The sequence below is a fragment of the Neodiprion virginianus genome, chromosome 4 (genome assembly GCF_021901495.1).
Source record: "Neodiprion virginianus isolate iyNeoVirg1 chromosome 4, iyNeoVirg1.1, whole genome shotgun sequence".
In the NCBI taxonomy this organism is placed as follows: Eukaryota; Metazoa; Arthropoda; class Insecta; order Hymenoptera; family Diprionidae; genus Neodiprion; species Neodiprion virginianus.
The window spans coordinates 25,563,579-25,583,215 of NC_060880.1; the positions used below are offsets into that span (position 1 = coordinate 25,563,579).

Consider the following 19,637-nt stretch of genomic DNA (forward strand, 5'->3'; position numbering starts at 1 on the left):
GCTAAATTAGCTCATTATTCGATTATTTCGTTATCAAATTACCAATAAGGTAATGAATTCCATTATGTAATTCATTGATCACCAAGCTAGATGAAGCCTGAAATATTTATTCACACTGTTTCTCCATTTATCAATGCGGTTCCATGTGGAACAAAATAATATTCAGTTGATAAACGTGATGTGAATTAATTTCCGTTACTATATTACGGTAGACAGAAAATTCGATTAAGATCTGATGCATTTTCTTCATATCGTAGAAGTGTTAGATTTCCGATATTTTTTCAAGTATCATGATCGGTATTCACGCAGCACGATAAAAACTAGTTGTATTCCTACTTTAATACGAATTGAATATCAATTCCATACCGAGAAAAATCTCTAGCCATGGATACTACGCAGTTATCTTAACTATTTTCACTTTTTACCATAACAAAAGAATATACACTTCTGCGTACAATAATGAATTGAGTTTCCTAATTGAAACCAAAAAATCATAGCGTGAGTTTTGATTATGGTCACTCGTACTATATTATCTTGTAATCATTGCGATAATGTGATGTTGGTGGAATAATAAACTTATTCAACTGAAAATGTAGTAAACGAAGCACACAGATTTAATGCTGCAATAACGAGAAACTGCAGCATGTGGGCAACAATAATCGTACTGATCTCAGTTACTTGTAACACGTTTCCGTGTAATACCAACAGTAATTGCAACCATGCACATTTTACTAGAATATTGATGTAGCGTTAAAAAATGAAATTATTGTTCAGTAGCGAAAATTATAACTTGAATTTTTCATAACTCATGTTGATTTCGTATCCTCTTTTTTACCGTGCAGTTATTCTGTTTGGTTAATTGCAGCGACATTTGCAGTGAGCATGCGACAGAGAACGATAAAAAATAAGCGTATAATAATCGTTGCATGCGGTGAAAACAACAACAATTCTATAAATACACGTATTAAACCGAGCCGGTACACCGTCTAAATGTTATTACGTGCTCATCCTGCAACGACAAAGGATGGAATGCCATTAACAATTACACTGTCCCCCTGCACTGAACAATTTCTAATTACCCGGTGTGTTATTTTTTTTTTGATTCGCTCCACCTGCGGATCGTGCTGAACTTTGTCTATACGTACATACGTATATGCATTCACGTCAGACAAACATTGCTGAAGTTGTACGGTAAATACATTCGACTGTGCAACAATTCCACGTGACGTTTCATGTTCGGAATTTTCAGATTTTCAATCTTTGATCGAGTTTCTTCACTGATACCGGATTATCGTCGCGACGCTGACGTAACCGATCAGCCTAAAATTATTATACACGAGTCATCCCTGTCATTGCAGGCGATAATTATCGATATAAATAGAATTGCAAAGTGTAATCAGGTTTTGCGATATCCGGCGCGAGGTTAGATAGTAGACATAAGTCGATCGAAGAAGCTTATCCGCGTTTCGATATCCGTGAAAGTCGGTCGTAAGATTTAATTAACTGTACAGAGTATATTTGTAAACAAGTGTTTTTTTTTTTCTTGTAACGAATCCTAAATCTTGTGTACTCTGCTCCGCGAGACAAAGAGTATAATTTAAAATTTGGTAAATGAGCGTTCTAGCTTAATTACCAGAAATATCGAGATACGAAAAACTTTGTGCAGCCTGTGAGGCGTTAGGCTAGTTAAATTGAGCGTATATTTTGTAAAAAATACAGCAACGAATACCGTTTATATTTAAATACAGGCCGGTTACAGAGCCGCAAATTTTCTGCCACCAGATATCGCAGCGCAATATTTTCGTTGGACGATAATAATCTGCCCTTAGGTAGTTATTGCGTTCCGACATTAGTTCCCGGTGCTATCGTCAATCCTTTATCTCTTCTGTGCTGTCGAGTTCGTGAGTATCTCTGACTTTGTCCTAGGGAGTTTTTACCGCTGCCAGGTCTACCAGCTAATTTCGGAACGCATCCGTAGCAGAAACGAACCAGATCGATAATTTCAGACGGTTTGAAACTGCATTCCAGCGTACTGGTGGTAATGACGCTTCTAAAATGAGCGAATATTGAAAGAAGTTCAGTGTCCGCCGTTTTTGACTTGCATGAGGATAATGCGATATCCGTGTGTGCGTATATATATATATATATATATATAATATATATATATATATATATTACACACTTATATGCATATGTGCATTTATAACAGCGATGAATGAATTGGGACTTTTCTGTACGAATGCGATGCAAATTACATAATTCCATTTGGAATCGGGGTCAATCGTATTGCGTGGCGTCGATGCGAAGACGTATAATGAATATTCTACATGGGCAGCAGGTCGGCCTCGCGTAGTTTTAGTCGAGTTGAGTCCGCGCCGCCAGCAACTTCAAACATCTCTGACCCACTCGCCGGCTGCGCCATCTTACTGGAGTTTGATAAACTCGATTTTTCATGTGGTTATGAGACCGCACGCACGTAGGGTAGACTGCACTGCGCAGTCTCTGACGTCATATAATTTTACCGCCGGTGTAATTATACTTGACAATGAATTATACCAGTTTTACCATTTTTTCTTTTTCTTTTTTTTTCATCTTCTTCCTTTTGTTTTGTTCCTCAACTTCACCTATCGACTATATTGCTCTTGCGTAACATCGTGGATTCAAGACAGTCGTTGAAGCGAATTACACATGTAATCTAACTGTTCGCCAAGCGTTCTTCCGCACAATTATAACTCGCTTATTACACAGACAAATTATTATTAGAAACTTATCGCCGTGGTTTTGAAGCCTCTGATAATATGCCAAGTCGAGTTAAGGATGAATTGGCTGGACGGTCTGAACCAAAAGTTGGAAAAATATTCAGTCATGTCATTTGCACTAATGATAGTGAACACGAATGAGTTAACAAAATCCCTACTAACGTGGTAGAAATGAATCTGAGTGAATCTGAAACCGACAAGCTAAGATATCGGCAACAGCGAAAAAGGTTTTATACTTAGAACCTTCGAAGTAATAAAACTCAGGTATTTCTGAACCGATTCTAATTCGTACATGCTCGGTTTGTTCGCTGATAAGATACCTACGAATTGCCCAAATATTCAAGAAAGCTTCAATTACAGTTAGAACCTATGTTTTCGTAACGATTATAGTCGATGGCGAATATCTATTGTACCGTACTTACACAAATATATTTTTATCTATTCTGGCGATAAGTGGTACTTGCCTGGCGTGTGTAAAATTTGCAGCATGAGCCGCGGTGAACGCTGTAAACACATAAGTGACATAAGTCAAATATCGCCGATCCGCACGAGTGATACACGCTATTTTTCCAACACCCGTGGAGGAAAGTTCAATTCGAGAAGCGAACAAATCTAATACAATAATTCAAAAGAAGTAGACCAAGCTTCACGAAATCTAACCCAAACGCGCAAACATCGGGTTGAGCTCGGCCCAATGACGTAACTGGCGGTGCGTAAAATTAAGTTATTGGAAGATGCGCATGCGCCAAGAAAGCTGTACTGCGTAAAATTTAAAATTGCAGCCAAGCGGATGCGGCAACGTCGTTTTACCGCACTGAATTCAATTTGTTGATATCGTATTGTTAGGCTGTGCTATTCGGGTTTGCTCAGACTCATTCCGTCACATGGTAGAGACGTTGGTTCATTCGTGTTCGTTATCATTTGCGCAAATAACGATGCCGCGTATTTCTCGAACGGTATTTTTCTCTTTTCCTAGTTGCAAGTGTTGATCGGAACTCTTTCTCTCTCTCTCTCTCTCCCTATATATATGCACAAGTACCTGTTGGGAACCTTTTTATACAATGTTCTGAGTCTTGGGACACCTAGTTATGTGTCTGACGAGTTAGTGTTTATGTCGGCAATACGTCACCGAGACACTAGAGGTGACCCACTCGATTTATGTATCCCTGTCCACCGTACTGCAGTGTATCAGAAATCTTTCCTGATATCCGCTTGTGTCCTCTGGAATTCATTGCCTACCTGCATTCGTGAATCATCTTCCTTGCCTGTTTTTAAGCTGAAACTTAAAGAATACCTGGCCAGCCGTACTGCGTGTTCGTAACTCTTACTGCCTATGCCTCACTTAACATATGATATATGATTATCTTATTTTCCAAATGTCAATGTATTACGACTCATACATGTATGTTCCTTGTAGGATTAGCTCATTAGTTAACTAGGTTTGTAGTACCACCCTGACAGCATGTGTTCTTCATTTAATTTAATTTAAATGTTCCTCACTCTGTTACATGTTTCTGTTTTTTACTTTCTATCGAGAGTTCAACATTGTAATGTATTGTTGTTCTTAGGAGGTACCTTGCCCCAGGACATTCTGAATAAACGCTTTTCCCTTTCTCTCTCTCTCTCTCTCTCTCTCTCTCGCTCTTCGTCTTTTCGTTTTCCGTATTTCTAATGTCCCCCGTTGCCATGAAAATCCCTGTCTTGAACTTTTTTGAAAAGAGGATTCTGAAAGGAAATGTTTCATACATATTATACACGGAATTTTTTTTCATTTACCGTCAGAAAAGTTTCTGTACTAATTATACGAACACGTATTTGCACACACGTTTGAATCATATGTTATGTACAACTTTTCGAAACGATTTATTCTATAATGTACGCGAAAGTTTTCGAGGAGTTAAAAAGTTTCAAAAAGCAACACATTGTTTTGTGGTTGGAAAATAAATTACCATTACAACGAGGTATTGACTTACAAAAATAATACGCGTGTGAGATTCCGTAAAACTACACTGACGAGTTTTCAAAACTAGAATTATATGATTTTAATTGTGTTTAGAGGCGTATTTCTTTGAAGATAGAGAAATTCATAGTCCTGCCATTACATTGACGCAAAGTGCTATATTCCGTGAAAAAGTAGCGGCCAATTTTATTGTTGCATTTTTTAAATCGTTAGACCGGTTTGAAAGCCGCTCGATTCGCGACGAATATAAACCAGCGAGTGTTCCTGTATTTCACGTTACAACGGAAAATGTAAGATAATTTGATCTACGAAGGTTGAGACACATCTGTGTAAATAACGCACAAGCGTAGAATCGTTTGGGCGTAGGGACAGGGAATGTAATAACAATAGTAAAGCGATACTGGCCAGGACGGTTCTTTCTTGTCGATACCAGCATCCGGTCCACGAGTTAGCCTGCCCAGTTATCATTATAATACTGTTTAATTCAAGAGGAAGCGATATTAACTTTATTCTCGCTTCTCTTGACGTGAATTTCAATTTATTTCAAAATTACATTATCGTTGTATACGTTGCAATTAAAGTCTGGTAGTTTTACGTACTGTAGATACCTTACGTAATGTCATATCTTCCAGGTAGAAAAAACTCGGACGTGAAATCGGTGATATGCGGCAAAAAAGAAGACAAATAAAATCATTAGTGAATTTTGTGGAAAGTATAATTCAGATATCACGAATATCAATAATACATGGCAGAATCTATTTTAGGCATTGCAATTCATGCAGAACATGCGATACGTGTACGTTGGTATATCATAATAACTTCGTAGGATTTGATGAGGAATTTACTAGTCGGTCCGTAAGGGACCAATTCGCTGATATCGTTTAGCTTAAGCCAATAACGATCTGAAACGAATTATTCGATTCCATTTTTCTGAACAGCGGGATTAACATTCGATTAATTTAACTTATATGAACGTAACCCTGACACATTTTATTGAATAAAACTCTATTCAAACAGAGTATCAAAGGTGAAACAAGAAAGTGTGATTCGAGAATATCGGACGTTTGGATCCTGTTGCTATTGGCAATTTATTCCCATTCAATGTTATCTATAAATCGTATGGCAAGCTATGGATATAAATATAAAAAGTGGAAGCAGAGTGGAATGATCGTTATATCTCAATTTATTCGCCTAACGCAAATGGATTAACTATCTTACGAAATCACGACTACATAAATAATTTATTTTAATCCCATGCGTACGTAGTTAATTTTCATTCGCCTAAACGATATCCTTTTCTCTTGACTCGCTTCCAGGTACGTGAATTAGCACTAAATATATCGCACTTCTAAAACGTGATTTCAGCTCAGTAACTGATTCTGATACGGGGAGAACAAATTTTATATAGCGGCAAAATGTCGTTGCGCTGGTAATAATGATAATAATAGTAAACAATGATCGTTCGAACCATTAAAAAAGAATCAAGGCACTATTCGAAGCCTGCACTGAGAAAAGTTTCACTTGTCATAGTTACTAGAAGATTTCGGTGAAATATTTGAATGACAAGAAAATATTATATTTATTGCTACTATAACTGTTGATACCACCGATAATCCTGTGAACGATTAAAAACAAATTAAGATATTACTTGAATGCAGCACTGGGGTAAATATTACTCATTAGAGTTATTAGAATATTTTAATAAAATATTCGAATTAGAAGAACAGATCTGTTACTGATAACTATTTAGAGATTACAACTGTTAGTACTAACTTTTTCGGTGATAGTAACGTTAAATCTGTTTATTCAGTTAACTATTTCATTTAATATTATATTATAATATTTATATATATATATATGTGTGTATAGGCTATATTTTATATATTTTTTGGTTATGGTAAAAAGCGTAAGTAGTCAAGTACTGTGTGGTAACGAGAACTAGAAATTTCTCTCCGCGTGTATGAAAATAAAAGAATGCTTGGCCGTCAACCGATCATAAATCCTCGCCGAGGTATCAGACTACCGATATTCGGCTGGACTCTTTCCGACTGCGAGGAAGGCGACTCGCTTATCCCAAAGCCGGGGATTAGACCTCGAATTGCACCCCCGATGACCGCCGGGGGTTTCACTATTTTCCTCACCGTATCTTCAACGTCCGAGGCGATCTTTTCCGGTCTGACAACGTCTTCGGCAACCTTACTACCGACTCCGAACGTCTCCTGACCAATTTTCATCACTGCCCCCAGAGCCTTTTGGCCAACCTTCTCCACCCTCTCGACGCTCGCTTTGAACAGACCGCAAGTTGAGGATTGAATCCTTTCGACCGATCCAGTCCACAGTCCCATTTCACAGTATCTGTAAGCACGTATATAACACGTTTAATCGTTTTCCTCAGTCAATTGACAAACACTTTCAACTGTATTCACTTTTGGAATGAATGTAATACTGCCTTTTGTAGTACTGACATTTTTTCAAAAGTCACAGGGACGCTTAGATTTTTTGAAGAAAAAACGAAAGAAAAAAAAGAAAACGGAAAATTTGCTATAATTACTGCATTGTTGAATGCAAATCCTTTTCAATTCTCAAATATATGTTATAAAAGAATGAAGATTCTTGCTAGGATCGTAAGTGTTTAAAAAAAAAAGAAAAAGAAAAAAACATTCGGTTGAACAGCCGCACAAATTTCTGCGATACAATGCTCGGCAGAATTTTATATAAAGGACATTCGTCATGGTTTGCGTTTTTTATCGTTTATACGCAACCTGAAATTTTCCACAAGTCTGGGCTTCGATGTGACGCTGACAAATGGGTTGGTCTTTGCTGGATCTTTGCCGCCGGCGAAAGATGGAATTTTTGTCAAATTTCCGCCGGGGAATCCTGGCTTCGCGGATGGTACCGACAATTCTCCGCTTCGCGCAAAGTTCGCTATCATTTCCGTGAAGACGTCGGTGACTTCCGCATCCTCGGGGTCGACAGGTTCTGCGTTTGTACCGCCGTCGGTGAGTCGTTCGCCAATAATAGAATTCCTCCCAAAAATGTATCCCAAATCATCACCGTGGCTGGCAACTGCTGCAGGCATGATGGATTTTTGATTATTGTTGTTTTCATGCATTTGGTTAAAAAACAAATATGGTGTCATCGCATGTTCGTTGAATTAAAAATTAAAAAGTCTGCGTAATCAAGTTGTGAGCAAATACTGAATCCTCGAACGCGGAAGACGGTGGAAAATTATTGAAGTATCGCATAAATAGTGATTCCCTCATTTTGCAAGTTGCAAATCTACAATAATCATCCGATTTTTTTGCTATCCTGTAAATTTATAGTTCGAGAGAATTACGCACTGCATACGGTGACTCGTCACAGTGAATTATGCCTTTGCGGAATAAAAAGATCCTTTGATTTAGCACCACGTTATCATCGACGAATACATTTGCATACACGATCTTGGATTATTCGCGTTTTCAACAACTTCTGATCTCTTCAAGCCTTGTATCAAACAAATGTATTCATTCCGCTTTCGAAATCAGAATGAACATACCAGCAATCGTAACGCGTTTATCCATTATTCCAAAAATATTATAATATCAACTTGTAATTCATAATGTTACAGTGGTGAATCACCGTTTAACGAGTAATTATCGTAACAGATTTTTATGTGGTTAAATATTTTTCAAATAACCTCGTACGCATGCTTTTCAATTACGCTCAGCAACGAGGTGAAATTTCTAATACTATATATACATATATTTCTGAAGTCTGCATTAAATGAAGATGAACACAATTTATGACGAGGAAAAAAAAATCAACCTAACTTCATTTATACTCGTTTATCCCTATACGTTGCACGTGTTACACCGGCGTGTAATTTTCATAGAGAAAAAGCAAACACAGTGAGAGTGAGTGAGATGAGATTGTTTTTGCAACCGGTCCTCCTTGGTTCTAAACTGCAGTCGTTAAGGCACATGACATCTAACACGCTATTCGCTGTGCGCTACACAGGAAGTACGTATATATATATATATATATATATATAAAGTCAGTAATAATATCGTAGAAAAAAAAATAAATGTTTTTATTTAAAAAAGTGGAGTTGACCTTGACGTAGCTTCAGCGCCTCCACCGAAAAAATGAGAGGATGGTCCAGTATGTCGGCCTTTTCAAACAATATAACTTTCATGTGAAACTTGTTTCATTATCATCGACAGTTTGAGTGCTATTGCTCTGTCACACTTTAAATGCCCCACCCTGTATATACATATACACGTATATACGTATGTACATATATATACCTACACATATAATTGCTCGGTAATTATTTGGGATCCTGGAACTCGTATATAACGCGAGTCATTTTATCGGACGTAATTACACTCGCTCCCAGGTACGAAGCGCGTGCAGAAAAGTTACACGAACGATCCGACGCGTACTTTTTACTATCAGGATAATTAAGGAGTGAAAAATTGAACCAATGCATTTTTGTGTTTCGAAAAATTTCGTACGAAAATCTACGAACGAAGATTCTTTCAAATATTATTAAACAATGCGTGAATTTGTTGGCTCCACAGCCTAGAAAGATAAATAATCAATTAAAGTAACTTGTCCTTAAAGTATAAGAAAAATCTTGTAACGGACAGTTTTAACCGAGAAACCGGTATTAGGTATAATTTTGAGCGCGTCGTTTGAAGAAAATAAATATTAAAAATATCAATGCCAAAGACGTATAATCTTTGTCCAATTTCAATAATTTGGAACACATTTTATTTGTAAATGGATACTAAATTGAATCACTTCTAGACGTTTTTTTCCGAATTATATCCACATTTAATAACAATGAAGCTGTATGAAAAATCATCCTGATAAGTTCAAATTAACACAGTCGTTATTTTTTAGTATGAAAGAAAACCTATTAACCTTATTTCAAATCAACTCCATCCAATGTGATGTAAGAAATCTATTAAGAAACAAAATTCTCATCTGAGCATTCATCGAAATTGTACAAGCGATGCGATTCTGGAAATCAAAGAAGTAACGAGTGAACAAGTGCGAGCTAGACTAAAACGATTGAATCAAGTTCCCCTGAGTAGAGAGACACCAAGAGAGAAAAAAAAAGATTAACATGAATAATCTCCGTTATTAACTTTTCTTTTATTTTACATATTTTACTGTTTCCCCTTTTTTCTAATGGAAAAAGTACACCACATTCGCAGCTTTAACAAATCTTAAAGTTCATTTTGTTTGTCATCGAATTATCTACAAATCGTCTAATAAGTAAAATCAATATAGGTCGCATGTTTTAACTTAATTATGATTTGTTGATAGAATTCCTTTATCGCGAACCAAATGAGCTACAATTCACTGTAATATTGGACTAACTCTACGAATCTGGCTTTCATCATTTTCTGACTGAAATGCACATCTGAAACATCCTTAAGCCTCGATGTGATAATTCATTTCCTGCATCAATTTTTCCACGCATAATAGTAATTAAAAATAATGCCTATCTCACGATTTCTGCCCCGCAATTACCTCCGTCATTTTCCTTCGCCTCAGCCAACGGCAATCCTTGCAGAAATCCCTTGCCGAAATTCTTCCCGTTGGTGTGATCAAAGCTGTACAAAAAGGCTTTGCCCTTCTTCGACCATTGTTCAGCAGCGAGGAAAGCTGGCGCGTTAAAGAGCGCGTCTCCGGTGGCCTTGGCCACCTTGGCGAAGAGGTTCCCTTCGTCCCGAGTACCGTCAGGGATATTGAGATACTTGGAGAAGGCCTCGGGAACGAATTGCCATTGGTTTTCAGCATTTCCGAAACTCGGTATCGTTCCCTGAAGAGTTTCGACCAGATTCTTGTCGACGAAATTCGGGATCATGTCCACCTTTTCCTGAATTTCCTCGCGGAAACGACCGGAAATCGCGCCGCCAGTTTCGTCCTTCACAACGCCGATGAGCAGTGGAATTTCCGGGAACTCTCCAAGATCCAAGGAGCCTTCGGGCGGCTTGGTCATGAAGTTAGGCAGCGACCGCTGATCGTCCTGGCCCTCCACCACGGGCCCCGGACCCAAAACTCCCGCCAAACCGCCGACGAAGCCTTGAACCGATGCCCGGATGCTTTCCAGGGACGAATCGGCGTCGATCAATTTCTCCAGCGGAAGTTCCTGCAGGCAGCGCGTCATCTCCGAGACATCCTCGACCGGGCAATCGTTCGCCATCGCGATAGCCTTCGCGCTTGTCGTCGGGTCTTTGTCAATGGCGAAATGGGACAATACGGAACCAGACATCGCGATTAGTCCGCTGAAATGGCCTGAAAACGAGTTATTTCGAACATTTAACAAGTAGCGAGTTTAATCCTTTTTTTTTTATAATTATAAAAAATAAAATAAAAGATATATTTCTTGATATTAGTTCATTGATATGTTTGAATTTATTTTTACATCGAAGAATCGAAGCCTCACACGGAAAGGAGTCGGCAGTTCTCAGAGGCGATTCCCTCGAGAATGTCATGAATTGAACGGTTGAAAATCAAATTGCAAGTCAAAGGAACTTAATTAACCCTAGTCGGTTACACCTCGCATAAAGGTCACACAGAGTGAAATTCACCCCAGAAGTGATTTTTTGCTTTCAAAAATAATTTTTAATAATCTGTAAAAAATGTCTAGGTATTGCTTAAGGATTGCAGAAAAAGCTTCTTCAGTTTTACTAACCAAAATTGATTGTTTATGCATGGTAAAACATCGGAGACGTTGAAGAAATTGCTAAAAATGTTGAAAAAAGGCTTCAAGATCCCATTTTAAGGTATTCCTTATGGTATAGATTCGCATTCCGAGAAATTCGAAACTTCGTATAAAATCAGCTTCAACTGATATTTCCATGGGTTTTCTGAAGAGACTATAAAATGCTGCGCCAACTTTCTAAGTGTGTGGACACAATTTGTAAATTACTTCTAATCTTACTTTGCGTCAGTTTGGATAGCGACAGCATCATAGCAGCACTGGCTCCAGTTCCTTGTCCAAAAGCGACGATTTTCCGCGGATTACCGCCAAAGAATTCGATGTAATCTTTGATCCAGTCGACTGCCAAAGTCATATCGAACATGCCGTTGTTTCCCGGTAACTCCTTGCTTCCGGTGCTCAAGAATCCTGTGCGAATAGGTATACGTGGCTAATCTTAGAATAGGAAATCATTCAATCTTATCGGTAGAAAAGCCCCGATCACAACGTTCAGAAATAGCATTTTTTGTTTTTTGTGATCTGTGGGCATCGATGTTCTATTTCAACTAGAATTGTGCAATTGACATATTAATCATAAAGTTATAGTTTCCAAGCTCTTCAATTGTTCAGGGACTAATTCCGATTGGCCGAACGATGGAGAGGATATGTAAAAATGAAAATTCGATGCACTGATCGTAGCGTACGACAAAAAATAAAAAGAAAATATCTCAAGTCAAGAATGGCGAGACAGCTTGCCTAGGGAACCCAATCGATACTGTATGGAGACAACGACCATTTTCTTCTTGATTAAGTTTCTCATCTCGTATTGGCAGGCGGCACCGCGTCTGAAGCCTCCGCCGTGAATCCATACCAGAACCGGGTAACCGTCCCCCTCGTCTGGCAAGGCGGGAGTGAAAACGTTCAAAAACAAGCAGTCCTCAGATCCGATTACGCCACCCTCTTTTGAAGAATCTGGCTGCGGGCAGGGCGCTCCCCATTTCGTCGCGTTTAAGTCACCCTCCAAATTCACTCTTCTCGGTCTCTGGAAACACACGATTCACGGCGATGTTGAAATATGGGAAACAATTAATCGCATCCCGATCTCTGGCCTACGATCACACAGCTTGCAAGCTTCTGAGTGAGAAATTAACTGGCCCGTTTACAATCAGCGATAAAAAATTAAGTCGAATTTTCTAGGGCCGGTTAAATTCTATCTTAGCTTCTTCGTTCATTTTCGTTTCTCTCTCATTCACTGATTTCATATTTAAGAACCACCATGGTAACACAGTATTGCTGTATTCCGTTTTTTCTCAGTAAATTCTTTTCGCAAGTCTCTGCGATGCTTTTAAGTTTGTTCATTATTTGTCACCCTTGAGAGGTATAAGCGTCTGATTCATTTGGAATATGGAAATAGGAGAAACAAGAGAGACGGAGATTAGATACTCTGTGAATTGATATTCTATGAATATTAAATTGCTATATTGGTTTAAATACGGAGCGGAGATCCAGATTTCTGGATTTCGATTATCGGCCAGTTTTCATCCTGCTCGGTAACAGCGCTTAACAATAGTAACAATAGGCAACGCGGGATGCTAACAATAAATTAATGAAGCATGGGTTGCCTTTGGGTGGCCTTGCATTATATCATCTCCATTTGGCGAGGCTCTTGGACAATTAAACACGTAACGGAAACTGGCAACTGGCTGCGGAGATAGCCTGATTTTGATTTGAAATAGGATGATTATAATTTTAGAGTACGAACAACAAATCGTAACTGAAACGGAAACTGACTAAGAGGATATACGTAATATTTATTGTTTTCCATTTCTGTTGTACTTATGTATAAATTATAAATCTTATTCCCAATTGACGTTCAATATAAATACATAATTCTTTGTACTCTTTTGACTTTCTCATGGTAGCGAAAGAGAATATTGGCTATTATACTTTCAAATAACACACTTTAAGTCGTACGTCTAAAATTCTTGGACGCATTTCTATAAGATTTAATTCTGAATTGTGGTAACATACAAGCAAATTCGAAACTCGTAATCTTTAGTTGCGACTTTAAATTGTGTGGGGTTTTAAATTTAATTTCTAATATATCGCTGTTTCTTTTACGCTTATGATATAGAATTATAAAGATGAATCAAGTTTAAGATCTGATTATCCCAGCTTCATTTGATATAGAAAATCGTACGAACATATTGTATATGTTCTGTTGTGTGTTTCTTTTCATTGACAGACAACGATACCTATAAAATGATGCAGCCATTTTACGGGACGCCATTTTGGTGTGAAAAAATAGGCTTTTGATACGACGCATTTCATGCAGACCACGAAAACAGTAATGATATAAAATTTATCTACGCCAGTCGGTATGTAATCGCGGGGGTGTACCAACCGGATGTGGAGCGATATAAGCGGTCCAAGTGAAGAGCATTGCATTTTACGATGGTCGTTAAACGATCGACTATCCCGAGACCCACATTAACTTAAACTGAAACGTCCCCTGCAGGGTTATCGGTGTAATATACTATACATGTACACGACTTGGCACCTATAACGAAATTGATGCTTATGATCAAATTCTCTAAAAGCTGTATAAATCTTATTATTCTAAAACCAATCTCTTGTGGCTTGGTCAAATGTCATTATAGATGCTAGAGTAAAGTTCATATTATTTCGCTCGTTGGCTTGATAGATGAAATTCATCGGAGGCTGGGATGTTTATACATTATATAATTAGTGAAAATTTTTGTGAAGTAATACTGTAGGATATTAATAGCATATGAGGCAGGGAGTTATTGGTCATTGCCTTCTGCTAAATGAGTTGATAATTAGGTTCAGCATTCATCCGCTTATATTACTTTGGTATGCCATTATACGTCATCTATCTTGAATAACTATCATTCATTGTTCCCTCCATTAGAAAATGGTGTCATTTCGATCTGAATTCAGTATAAGCTAATTATGGAGACCAAATATGATTGGAATTCTGAGAACGATGAATATAGTAATTATGGTTTGTGTTACGTAATGCAGTGATCCGTGAACTAATTGACTTAGGTACTCATCATTCGATGCAACCGCTTACTTGAAATCGATGCCGACCAACTGGGGGTTCTCCGAATCTGATTCCCCGAAATACGTAGAAGCCCTTGCCCTCGTCCCGAGTTCCATAAATCCGGGCATCTCGCTCGTTTCTGCTGACAAATACGACGGGATCATCTTCTGGTGGCTGAGCAGCTTCGATCCCTCCGACAATTCGTTTTCGCCTTTTTAATAAAGGAGACAGGCGATCACCTGCCGTATACTCAGCTATCACAATGATTATAGTTAAGAGAATAACGCTGCACTGATGTTTGTGCATCGTGTGTAAGTAATATAAGTTTGATTAGTTTCACCGATATGACGTTGATTAATCGGTTATAAAAATTTTGGTCACTAATTTTTTTGCAATGTTAAAGAGTTGTAAAACTTTGACGAATAATGACAGTCAACTTTCAAGCATAGCCGTAGTTTCGTCTTATTTTAGAATGAGTCCTCGGATCTCCCAACTGCCTCTGATAAAAGGACTTCATCATCTATCCCCACCTTGGCCTAATTGTCGTTTTATTTTTATAGAGTAGATTTCACATTGCTCTCGGTTTCCTGTATACGTGTATTGTCTGGAGTGTGATTACAAAAAGCAATAGAATTTATTACAAGCTTGTATAGTGGAATGAAACGTTTGTTTTTCCAAAAAAAAACTTATCACCGAAAGCGGTATTTAATCGCTATTCAATTTCACTTCAAGTATTCAAAGAATACCAAGACATCAAAGCACAGGCTTAAACACATTCAAATTACAAATGCTGATAGAAATTTATACGGGCAGCTGTTAGTCTCAGATGTAACGGAAGAAAATAAAAAATAAGGTGATAAAGATCTTGAAACAGTGAGACTGTTATATATTATAATAATGAGACTATTTTGTACTATGAAAGCAACTCCACACTCTAACAATTATTCATCGCTTCTTATTTTTTGCTACACTGAATCATGACCGGGAAATTATAACCGTTTTTTGGAAGGCTGTTTTTCACAGATTTCTTTTTAGCTCCAAAAGCTATTCGAACGTTGACTTCCCTATTTAATCTAAAAATGTCAGTGCCCGTGGGTGCTTAAGGAACTTTCTTACGGTTACATTTATCTGGTCTGATTCGTAATGCTCACACAACTGTATGTATGGTTGCAGCAAGCACGGCGCAAGTGGTCGATAATATACGCCGTAATACTTACGTGTTTTCGAATACATTTACTTATTTCACGGTTCAAGTTGTCTAAAACTTTGAATATATTACAAGATTATTATCGGAGTCTGACCGAAGTAATAAGTATTGAATAATTAAATGGTAATTAAAATTTCTCTAAAACTGCTCTGACTCCAGAAGAAAACCGCAGTTGAGTAAATATTGCATCACAATTGCGCTTACCGTTGACTATTTACGTTTAAACATATTCGTTTGGAAAAAAAAGAATTAGGGGATGAGTTCCGTAATAGCAACGGTAAAAGCTATTTCGTTGCTATTTCAATTTCGTTTTGAATTCTTCGATGCTACTCTGACTGACATCGAATACGCGATCAAAAGTGTCAAAAGTATCGTCGACCCGGTCTTTCGATAGGTCGAATTCGATTTTCGCCTTCAACTTCCTCTGTTTGGGACTGGCTCCGTTGGTACGTTTCCTCTGTCGTTGTTACTCGTGAAATCTCAAAATATCTACGATAAATAACATCCATCTAAACTTTTAAATGTCATTTGAATAGTATTCGAAGATCGATGTATCTGTTAAATTCAATATTTCACAAAATAAATCTATTATATCCGGTGATTCGTTGTTTTTAGGTTAGAGTGCCATCGTTTGAGGAATCTTGTCATGCCTCGCGAGTTTTGACGTGCCGATTAAACCGCTGCTAGGCCACAAACTGCTCCACGATATTTATAATCTCATATTTATCATTTTTCTGTTCCTAGATTTCGAGCCATGGGTCGTGTAATTCGTGCTCAGCGTAAGGGAGCTGGATCAGTCTTCCGCTCCCACACCAAAAGGAGAAAGGGAGCGCCAAAACTCCGCTCGCTTGACTTCTCCGAACGTCATGGATACATCAAGGGTGTCGTTAAGGTAAGAGGCTATTCATTCTTTATGAAATACGCCGAAATTCGATTGCATAAAACACCAGTTGCTATTAAGTTCCTGGCGTTTCGAACGGACGTAATTGCTTTGAGGTTATAATTCTGTTTATGTCTCACATTGACACAACGTGGTCAAAAAATCTGGAAAGCTAAGAACGCTGGAAATTTCAAGTTTAGCTGCTGAATTGCTAATTGATGAATCATTTCTCTTGAGAAATTCACTAGGTAGCATTCATGTTCTTGTTTCACCATCTTACATCGTTGCGCCCCTAAGATTCATTTCTCTTTTTGCTGTGTACCAAACCCTAGGAAACTTGAAGAATTATACACAGTAATAAGATCTACGCCAGGACAGATATGAATAATTCTCGGCACTTTAAAGTCTTTGAAAATATCGTAACTTCAGATATTTTTCTAAACTATGTCAATTCTAATTAATGGCTTGGATGGGATTTATTAATTTTCGATTTAATAGATTTTGAGTGTTTATCCATGTTTTTGGTATTTGCAGTCTGAAGTATTTGTAATAACAATAAACTGCATGCTAGGTGAAATTTATTTAATTAAGAAAACTTTCACTTTTTTGTAAAAGTTAGCAGTCTAGATTCTCATTGCTTGCGATGAATATTTGCATGAAACTATTAAGTCGGAGTACCTTAAAATCCGCTGCATTTTTTATTTTAGTTACACTGAAATACCAATATTTTATCTTAATATGTTTGTAGATATTGTAAGTATATGATGATTTCTAGTAATCCTACAACTGAAAGGTTATGAAGTGTAACACACTAGAGGCTCTTTCTGAAGCTCAGTCGATTCTATCAATAGTTTAACACTTTGAAACCTCAATTTATTATTCATCAATTTCACATTTTTATTCTCAGGACATTATCCACGATCCTGGCCGTGGTGCTCCATTGGCTGTAGTGCATTTCCGTGATCCATACAAATTTAAGACACGCAAAGAACTTTTCATCGCTCCCGAGGGCATGTACACTGGCCAGTTCCTTTACTGTGGAAAGAAGGGTAAATCGTTTGATCTTGTCCTAAGATATTAGTACTCAAAAGTTTGTTCTCTCATAATGTTTGACAAACAAAGCTGTAAGAATGTTTTTTTTTGTGTTTGAACTTGGACAACTTGGAAAATTTTTGGAATCTCTTCAAGGACCAATTTTGATTCTGTTTTAATCTAGAGTTTTAAAGTGTACAATTGAAAACTGACATGATGAATTCTAGAATACCTACTGCCTAAGATTTTTGAGGAGTAACATCTAGAGGCTCTTTCTGAAGTATTCCATTAAGGATCTATAAACGGCTAAGATCAGGAAACTGTTTTCAGTATTTTTTAAATATGTTAACAGCCAACCTCCAGATCGGCAACGTTATGCCTGTTGGAACAATGCCTGAAGGTACAATTGTCTGCAACTTGGAGGAGAAGACCGGTGACCGAGGTCGATTGGCACGTGCCTCCGGTAATTACGCCACCGTCATTGCTCACAATCCCGACACCAAGAAAACAAGAGTAAAGCTACCTTCTGGAGCTAAGAAAGTTATGCCTTCCAACAACAGAGCTATGGTCGGCATTGTTGCTGGTGGTGGTCGTATTGACAAACCAATCTTAAAGGCTGGACGTGCGTACCATAAGTACAAGGCCAAGAGGAACTGCTGGCCTAAGGTGAATTCAAAGAAACAATATTATCAACTGTTGCACTTTAGTTTATCTTGGTAATTGACGCATTTTATGAGCAATTTCATTGGAAAGGCTGTTTTTTCAAGGAAAGATAATCCATCGATCGTTAACGTTTACTCATCTTTAGATACTAAAACTACTTTCAAACGATATTCGCTCGAACCAAAGAACCAATGATCGAGAACTACTAAAATTCTTCATAGATGTTATCGTGTATGAAAAAAATGTAGATCATATATTTATAATTACTCGATGATGGTATGACATTTGAAACCTGAATCACAATACAGTGTGGACAAACACTAACTGAGGGTATAATCGTGTTGTTCAAATGTCTGTCGAACGGTAAATTTCAGTTTGCTAAACATATTTATTTCACATTTAGGTTCGTGGTGTGGCTATGAACCCCGTTGAACATCCTCACGGTGGTGGTAATCACCAGCATATTGGTAAGGCGTCTACTGTCAAGCGAGGAACCAGCGCCGGACGTAAGGTCGGTCTGATTGCTGCTCGTCGTACCGGTAGGATCAGGGGAGGAAAGACCGACACCAAGAAGGACGATTAGATTAAACGCTAATTTCCTGCAAGGTGTAAATTATACAATAAAATGAAAAAACAAACTACTAATAAAAATTGTAAATAATTTACGTAATTCTTCCCTGCTTGAGAAATCGCATTTACTTTCCGACGTGTTCAAATATAATAGACAAACTCGATTATCGTGTACAAAAAACCCTTACCAGCCATCAGGTAAACTGATAGTAAGGCAATAATTTTTGTAATGTTGAATTTTGAGAATGAATTTTCGACTGTTCTGGGAATGGACGTATTTTCGATCCAAAAACGATGTTCAAAATTGTCGGTAAAATTTCTTGAAAATGCAATTGATTCTGGTTCGTTATATTCTATGTCGAGTTGCAGCTGTACTAGCGATGTGTAGGTAATAAAGTTGGTCAAAATATAAAGCACGAGTTAAAAAACGTCAAGTTTTTAATAATAGAACTTTATTCATTATAGCAAAGATTTAAATCAACGAAATCGACAGACGCGATAATTGTTAAAAGAAAATATCGCATCTAATTTAAAATTCGATAAGCTCAGACCGAAGTGTTTTCTTTTATGCATCTTAGAACAACGACTAGTGCAGGAACTTATGGTGTAAGATGTGAGCTGATTCTGGGTATCAAGATAAAAAATTAAATTTGTAATATTATGTGCAAACATATTGCAATGCTGAAATGACAATCTAATTGTCTATTATTTCAGGATTTTGAATATGACTTGGCGATTTTATTCAATGAAGCTAGACTAATATTATTTTATCGTCTATTGCTTCCATCTCTGTGAAATA

The 19,637-nt window shown here is 37.6% G+C and overlaps 2 protein-coding genes across 3 annotated transcripts; one reads left to right on the forward strand and one right to left on the reverse strand.

Moving 5' to 3' along the window:
* Window positions 1-6,182: 6,182 nt before the first annotated feature.
* LOC124303868 (pyrethroid hydrolase Ces2a) lies at window positions 6,183-15,060 on the reverse strand. Of its 2 annotated transcripts, none has more exons than XM_046761637.1 (6): window positions 14,517-15,060; window positions 12,176-12,461; window positions 11,663-11,848; window positions 10,246-11,013; window positions 7,482-7,785; window positions 6,183-7,074 (listed from the first exon to the last, which is right to left on the reverse strand). In XM_046761637.1, exons 1-6 carry the CDS (start codon window positions 14,790-14,792, stop codon window positions 6,705-6,707), a joined length of 2,190 nt encoding a protein of 729 aa, XP_046617593.1. In that variant the 5' UTR covers window positions 14,793-15,060; the 3' UTR covers window positions 6,183-6,704. The 2 variants fall into 2 exon arrangements, with proteins under 2 accessions (XP_046617593.1, XP_046617592.1); XM_046761636.1 differs by having other exon boundaries at window positions 7,482-7,788; window positions 14,517-15,059.
* Window positions 15,061-16,001: 941 nt separating this feature from the next.
* On the forward strand, window positions 16,002-18,913 carry LOC124303870 (60S ribosomal protein L8). The gene is made up of 5 exons (XM_046761640.1): window positions 16,002-16,139; window positions 16,438-16,585; window positions 17,481-17,622; window positions 17,958-18,271; window positions 18,672-18,913. The coding sequence occupies exons 2-5, from the start codon at window positions 16,448-16,450 to the stop codon at window positions 18,849-18,851; spliced, it is 774 nt and encodes a 257-aa protein (XP_046617596.1). The 5' UTR covers window positions 16,002-16,139; window positions 16,438-16,447; the 3' UTR covers window positions 18,852-18,913.
* Window positions 18,914-19,637: the final 724 nt, after the last annotated feature.

What these genes read in the sequence shown, in the direction of transcription:
- LOC124303868 (XM_046761636.1), bottom strand. Translation starts at nt 14,792, where the DNA reads ATGCACAAACATCAGTGCAGCGTTATTCTCTTAACTATAATCATTGTG. An exon ending in GCTATCCAAACTGACGCAAA is followed by an intron (nt 11,014 to 11,662) that starts GTAAGATTAGAA and finishes ACTCGTTTTCAG; the next exon opens with GCCATTTCAGCGGACTAATC. An exon ending in GGCGAAGGAAAATGACGGAG is followed by an intron (nt 7,789 to 10,245) that starts GTAATTGCGGGG and finishes TCATGCCTGCAG; the next exon opens with CAGTTGCCAGCCACGGTGAT.
- LOC124303870 (XM_046761640.1), top strand. Translation starts at nt 16,448, where the DNA reads ATGGGTCGTGTAATTCGTGCTCAGCGTAAGGGAGCTGGATCAGTCTTC. An exon ending in ACATCAAGGGTGTCGTTAAG is followed by an intron (nt 16,586 to 17,480) that starts GTAAGAGGCTAT and finishes TTTTATTCTCAG; the next exon opens with GACATTATCCACGATCCTGG. An exon ending in AGAGGAACTGCTGGCCTAAG is followed by an intron (nt 18,272 to 18,671) that starts GTGAATTCAAAG and finishes TTTCACATTTAG; the next exon opens with GTTCGTGGTGTGGCTATGAA.